Source organism: Gobio gobio (genome assembly GCF_949357685.1).
Source record: "Gobio gobio genome assembly, chromosome: 12".
In the NCBI taxonomy this organism is placed as follows: domain Eukaryota; kingdom Metazoa; phylum Chordata; class Actinopteri; order Cypriniformes; family Gobionidae; genus Gobio; species Gobio gobio.
In genome coordinates, this window is record NC_137105.1 from 4,083,133 (window position 1) to 4,090,730 (window position 7,598).

General features: G+C 39.6%; 1 protein-coding gene across 1 annotated transcript in view; it reads right to left on the minus strand.

Annotated features, from left to right (window-relative positions):
- Window positions 1–1,860: 1,860 nt before the first annotated feature.
- Window positions 1,861–7,598, minus strand: part of aida (axin interactor, dorsalization associated) — an 18,286-nt gene continuing 12,548 nt past the window's right edge. Inside the window, exons 7-10 of the mRNA XM_079831958.1 lie at window positions 5,761–5,883; window positions 5,562–5,684; window positions 3,679–3,796; window positions 1,861–3,228 (exon numbers count right to left, since the gene is read on the minus strand). Coding sequence (XP_079688084.1) covers window positions 3,132–3,228; window positions 3,679–3,796; window positions 5,562–5,684; window positions 5,761–5,883 — 461 coding nt within the window. The 3' untranslated portion in view covers window positions 1,861–3,131. The remainder of the gene's footprint in view (window positions 3,229–3,678; window positions 3,797–5,561; window positions 5,685–5,760; window positions 5,884–7,598) is intronic.

Sequence of the window (7,598 nt, forward strand, 5' to 3'; positions counted from 1 at the left end):
AGAAGTTTGCATGGTTTGAAATGCTTAACCCTCTGGGGTTCTTCATTTATGGGTCACACTCAGGACCTTCGGGTCAAATGACCCGGAGGCGGGATTAAGATAAAAAAAGATTTGAGTAAATTCAATGAAATATATTTTTGTTCAAGAATATTTTTTTCTTTTTTGGTGCTTTGAGATCATTTTATGATTTATAATTAATATTTATGCAATAATTATGACCCATTTTCCCCATAGAATATAATAAAAAATGTATATCTATATATAATTTAATTTTTTTTATATAAAAAATTAATTCTAAAAAATTAAAATCTAAAAATTATTTTTAATTTTATTATGAAAGCTGTATTTCATTTTAGAGTCAAGCCTAGGCCTCATGAAAGCAATTTTTTTAAATGAGATCGGTGCCATCCGGTGGACACATTGAGCATTTTATCACACAATAGCACATTTTTACCACTATAGTGGATCTTAAGGTTTAAAAAAAAAAAATCGGAGCTTCATTGGAATGGTCTGAAACTTGGTGACTTTATTGGTACTTGGTATATGAACACCCAAAAAAATTGGGGACAGGATTTGAAAAGTCTAAGTGGTCGAAGAAAAAAAAGGTCACACTCAGGACCTTCGGGTCAAAAATGACCCCCATAGGAAATGAATGGGAAATGTGTTTTTTTTGTGCATACAATCTCCAAATCAGCCAGGATGCAGAAAAAAAGGACTCAACAGTGAAGGGGTGAATCTCTAAAACATCAAGAGTGCAAAACAGACAAAAAAAACTCACACACACACACTTATACACACAAAAACACACGCACACACAAATTACCATTCCAAATTACCAAAGTGCCATTCCAAAAGCTAATTGTGTTTTTGTGTGTGTGTGTGTGTTTTCTGTTTTGCACTCTTGATGTTTTAGAGATTCACCCCTTCACTGTTGAGTCCTTTTTTTCTGCATCCTGGCTGATTTGGAGATTGTATGCACAAAAAAACCTCTGTATTTTCATATTTTTGCCAATTTCCCATTCATTTCCTATGGGGGTCATTTTTGACCCGAAGGTCCTGAGTGTGACTATTTTTCAAATCCTGTCCCCAATTTTTTTGGGTGTTCATATACCCAATAAAGTCACCAAGTTTCGGACCATTCCGATTTTTTTTTTAAATAAACAATTTTAAAAATCGTAGCTATGAAGCTACGATTTTTAAAATTGTTTATTTTTTTAAAAATCGGGTCAGAAATGACCGAAGAGCCCCAGGGGGTTATAGATGTGGAGTTGCGAATGCAACTGTTTCTGGTTAGTGGTTAATGTGATTCTCTACACCTGTGTGAACTGACTTCATACATCCACTACATAATCATAACAGCAGTTAGCTACATTATATAGGAGATGGCTATTATCTAATGCAATACATTTGTATTTGTTTATATGTAGCCTACAGATAGATAAATAAAGTGCTTTTAGGGACCCTGAATCTGGCAGGAACTCGCATGGGATTTCACTGGACTAATGCACTTTCCATGAATCCAGGTAATTTGCATTTAGTAATTAATCATGCCAGCGTTTGCTTGCATGTTCTCATTAGTGCATGAAGAATATAGGGTGACCATATTTTGATTACCGAAAACCAGGACACTCGGCCCGGCAATGAGATACTCAAATGATACTCGAAGTTTACTCAAAGATTCCTTATTAATTTCAATACATTTAAAGTATTCCCCCTCTGCATGGATAGAAAATTGTTATATTAGGGCCAGGACATGTCAGGACGTTTGGTCACCCTACCTAGGCCATAAACTTTTTTAAAGTTTCCTGAAAGCTAGACTGACATGTCAGGCTGAAGTGTATTAATAAGATATTCATAATTCAAGCAGCATTGTCATTTATTAAAAACGAGACATAAAAAACTGTAATACACCATAGCGTCTTCACAGAAATGCAATTATTTGCCATTTAGTTTGTTTTAATACAACATAATTAAACAGCCTGGTGTGAAACGCATCTTCTTTATTTGTTTCCTTAATAAATGTATTAATCTGGAAAAAATCCTGTCAGAAACTAAAAGAAATGAGAACTTTGTCTAGTCCTCATTTAACTTCCATTGAAAATTATGTAGTTAAACTTGGTTAAAACTGTTTGAGAAACTAAGCCGGAAGTACAAATTAAACGTCAATTTCCTCGAGCTAACCACTGAACTATTAAACAAAGAGCAAACTGCGGAGCTAATTACGAAGCCGACATGCTAACACTTCATTAGCTCCACTGTTTTTTTTTTTTTTTTCTCATACTATCAAGTTCCATATATTTACTGGCTTTTCTTTTTCATACTCAAATACACTTCTTAAATATCCATTATCGTGATTTTCCATGATATTAATGAACCAAATGCCATGTTTCAATGTATGCTAAATTAATATTAGCCAGCTAAGCAGTTAGCAAACCTGGAAACGGTTTAATTAGTTGAGAAAACCAACATATTTATATATTTGAGTTTGTCAGTGTTGTTTCCTCAGGATTTGTATGTACTCCATGTGTACAAGCACTCCATAAAATCAACAGTTCTGTTAAACAACATTTATAAGTAACAGCTTGTCCAAAAATGTTATTTTCTGTCTTTATTTACTCGCCCTCAAATAGTTCCAAACTTCTATGCTGATTTTTTTTCACCCACATAATACACACATACACAACAAACAATTGAAAATCTCAATCTAAGAACCAAATCATACCCAAACCAATCATAACGCACAAGTCAAATGGGCTATTTTTTATGTTTTATGTCTTTTTTTTGAAGCTTTATTTTTCATTTTAAGAAAAACAGAAGTGAAATATCTTCTTTAAAATTGATAACAGCATACAGGTTTGGAACATGAGGGCGAGATGTTTCTTTAATGGAATAAAAAATATAAAAATGCAATGGGAAATGTAGCGTAAACATCAAGAAGTTATATCCGTCTTCATCAGAAATCATACAGAGCATTTTCACATATTCCGGTTTTGAAATACTCGTCTCTCTTTCAGATGAAGAGCGGTGGAGACATCAGACTGTCCCAGACTTTGGGAGATATGTGTCCGATATTGCTAAGAACGCGAGAGGTGACGCCTCTGCTGTCCTTCATGTGTTTGGCTGATCTTTGTTTAGTCTTTGTGCAAAGTCTGGTTAAGGTGCAGGTAAAGGGGTTTCTTCGTCAGGAGGTTGAGCTTTTTCCTCTTGAAGTCAGTCGGTTTCTTGTACCTAAAACCATATTGCATATTAAAGGGACAGTTTAGCCTAAAATGAAAATCAAGTCATTGTTTACTCGCCCTGATGTTGTTCTAATGCGTATCAAAAGGATTATTTTTTTAAATAACACAGAAAAACACGCAAGCAGTGAGAAACCAAGATTTCGTTAAATAATACATTACATTTCAGTTTGTTTTATATCATATATATACCCAGGACACTTGGAAAATGTGTCCCATGGGATCATTCTGTGATACTTCTGTGTCTTTTTTAAACAGCTTGATGCCGGACATTTTTACAAAAAATCTTCTATTGTGGTCCATAAACGAAAGAAGGGCATATGCATTAGAACAACATCAGGGTGAGTAAACAATGACTTGATTTTCATTGTAGGGTGAACCATCCAAACTGTTTGTTTGTTAGTTAAATGCAAGAATCTGTAATAACTCATCGTATACTCACAGTTCTATAACAATGGGACCTGGCTTGATTTCATCCATTTCCATGAAGGCAAAACACTTAGTGCTGGTGAATCTTTTCTTGGGTTTGTAGTGTTTGAATTCAAAGAAAATAGCTGCACCTACAGAAGAGACGAATATAGTGTAATGCTAAAACCTCACATAGAGGTTTATTACATTATTTACCATGAACTAATAATGAAAAATACTTCCAAAGCATTTATTAATCTTAGTCTATGCTAATAAAGTTGCATCTAGTCACGAGTTATGAAATGACAAATGTGTTAATGTAAGTTAATGCATGAAAGCTTATTGTCAATTGTTACCAGTGTAATATATATACAACGATCAGGCATAACATCATGACCACCTTCCTAATATTGTGTTGGTCCCCCTTTTGCTGACCCGTCGAGGCATGGACTCCACTAGACCCCTGAGGCTGTGCTGTGGTATCTGGCACCAAGATGTTAGCAGCAGATCCTTTAAGTCCTGTAAGTTGCGAGGTGGGGCCTCCATGGATCGGACTTGTTTGTTCAGCACATCCCACAGATGCTCGATTGGATTAAGATATGGGGAATTTGTAGGCCAAACTCGTTGTGCTCCTCAAACTATTCCTGAAGTGTTTGTGCTTTGTGGCGGCGCATTATCTGCTGAAAGAGCCACAGACACCAGGGAATACCGTCTCCATGAAAGGCTGGACATGGTCTCAACAATGCTTAGGTAGGTGGTGCGTGTCAAAGTCACATTCACATGGATGGAGGATCCAAGGTTTCCCAGCAGAACATTGCCCAAAGCATCACTGCCTCCACCACCACGCCTTCTTCCCATAGTGCACCTGGTGCCATGTGTTCCCCAGGTGAGCCACGCACACACACCGGTTCTCCACTGGTCCTCCATGACCCTGTGGCCGGTTCTCCGCTGGTCCTTCATGACCCTGTGGCCGGTTCTCCACTGGTCCTCCATGACCCTGTGGCCGGTTCTCCACTGGTCCTTCATGACCCTGTGGCCGGTTCTCCACTGGTCCTCCATGACCCTGTGGCCGGTTCTCCACTGGTCCTCCATGACCCTGTGGCCGGTTCTCCACTGGTCCTCCATGACTCTGTGGCCGGTTCTCCACTGGTCCTCCATGACCCTGTGGCCGGTTCTCCACTGGTCCTCCATGACCCTGTGGCCGGTTCTCCACTGGTCCTTCATGACCCTGTGGCCGGTTCTCCACTGGTCCTCCATGACCCTGTGGCCGGTTCTCCACTGGTCCTTCATGACCCTGTGGCCGGTTCTCCACTGGTCCTTCATGACCCTGTGGCCGGTTCTCCACTGGTCCTCCATGACCCTGTGGCCGGTTCTCCACTGGTCCTTCATGACCCTGTGGCCGGTTCTCCACTGGTCCTCCATGACCCTGTGGCCGGTTCTCCACTGGTCCTCCATGACCCTGTGGCCGGTTCTCCACTGGTCCTCCATGACCCTGTGGCCGGTTCTCCACTGGTCCTTCATGACCCTGTGGCCGGTTCTCCACTGGTCCTCCATGACCCTGTGGCCGGTTCTCCACTGGTCCTTCATGACCCTGTGGCCGGTTCTCCACTGGTCCTTCATGACCCTGTGGCCGGTTCTCCACTGGTCCTCCATGACCCTGTGGCCGGTTCTGTCACAATCTGGCCCTTGTCAAACTCGCTCAAATCCTTACGCTTGACCATTTTTCTTGCTTCTAATACATCAACTATGAGGACGAAATGTTCACTTGCTGCCTAATATATCCCACCCACTAACAGGAGATGAAGAGATCATCAGTGTTATTCACTTCACCGGTCATAATGTTATGCATGATCGGTAGATATATCTCATGCACGACTGTAACAAGCAATGCACAATGATTTGAGAGCAAAGTGAGACCTTTTGGTAGTTTTTCAAGATGTTTCTGGATTTCCACCTCCACGCTAAAATGAATATACGTGTCCTCCTTCCGTGTGGCCACTGGGGTTTCCTGAACCGGATTCAAGTCTATCCCGTTCAGATCTGGAGCGGGAGAAGAGAGAGTGTGTCAGAGAATGTCAGGGCAGAGAGTCTGACGTTCAGAAACGCTGAGCTCTACCTTTAACACTGACTGTGATGTACGGGTCGATGCACTGTCCAGCCTCTTTCAGACCGATCTTCTCTATCGCCAGCGTGAGCAACGTCATGCCAGGCTCCGAGGGTAACCGTGGCAACAGAGTACCTGTCAAAGACGTCAATCTTTCAATGAAACCATGATGAAAAAAATGCATGAATGAGAATTTGACAAACAAAATGGATCAATTGGCACTTCTTGGGTTTCTCAGGAAGTGACTTCTCAGAAAATGCTCATAAATATAAAAATAGTTCAGTTCATCTACGGTTTACTCCTATTAGATTTAATATTGCAGTAATTCAGTATCCCACGAAACTTAAACCATTAAAGTACTTGAAATTAAATTAAGGTTAATTAAAATAAAATATAAAAAGATATATTTATTTCAGCTATTTGCCAAGGCAACATTTCTCATTTTTGTTTAGTTTAAGTTGAAATATTAAAATAACTGATAATATTTATAAAATTAACAAAAACTATAATAGTATATCAACGACACTAAATCTGAAATGTTAGTGGTACTTTGCATTTTTGAATGAATCTCTTGAGTGAATGATTCAATGACTCACTCATAAAGATTTCACTTGTTTCATTACTAGATGAATCAGCATTTTGAACAAATCTCTTGAATGAATGATTCAGTGACTCACTCATAAAGATTTCACTTGTTTCATTACTAGATGAATCAGCATTTTGAACAAATCTCTTGAATGAATGATTCAGTAGGTGTTTCTCAATGTCAAGGATCCTTCCTCTGTAGGACTAATCCTTCCAAGTCACTTCCTTCAGAGGCTAGGCGAGACTCCTCTTTAGCATTCGGAGAACATGTAAATGGAACAGGCTTGCAAGTGCGCGTCAGCCTCATTACGTCAGTGAAAAGGTCCGTTAGCCATCAATAACGTCATTTGTATAATATCAATACGGTTGTAATTTGTACTGGCATTTAAAAGTTAATAATAATAATAATAATAATAATAATAATAATTAATTACATTTATATAGCGCTTTTCTAGGCACTAACTCAAAGCGCTTTTACATAGAAGGGGGGAATCTCCTCAACCACCACCAACTGTCACCAAAAGTTAAACTTTACTTATATTTACTACGGTTATAACAAATGTTTGGTAACGTTACACTTGAAAGCATATTGCCCCGTTAACGCTCCGACTCCGCCAACGTCCGATATTTTGTATTTTTTGAACAAGATAGCAAAGCTGCGCGCATAGGATTGTGGGTGATTTGAGAACGCTAAGTGCGCGAAGTCTACTCGTATGCATCCTTTCCTGTATATGGCATATTTTTCGAACGAAGGACTCAGACCTTGGTTGAAATTCCGAGGATCCTCGACATTGGAACAGTCCTTCGACGGCTGTCGATGACGTAGCATCCTCGGAATTCTGGCTTCCGAGGATCCTTCCTTGACATTGAGAAACGCCTAGTGACTCACTCATAAAGACTTCACTTGTTTCATTACTAGATGAATCAGCATTTTGAACAAATCTCTTGAATAGGGTTGGGCATCGAGAACCGGTTCCAACTTGGGACCGTTTAAAAAATAACGATGCCATTGGAATCGTTTAGAAATTTTGTTTTCGATTCCGATCATCGGTTCCAAACGCGCAAGTTTTCGGAAGTGCTTGCCGCGCCCGTTTGTTCTGTTGCAGCCATGGAGCATGGTAAGCGGCGCTCAAAAGTGTGGCTTTATTTCACAAAAAAAAAAAGCCTGGGTCGGCACAGTGCAACACATGACAAACTTATTTCTTGCACGGGAGGATGCACTACAAATATGTGGTGTATAAATTAATGAGTGTAGCGTGTTTGAA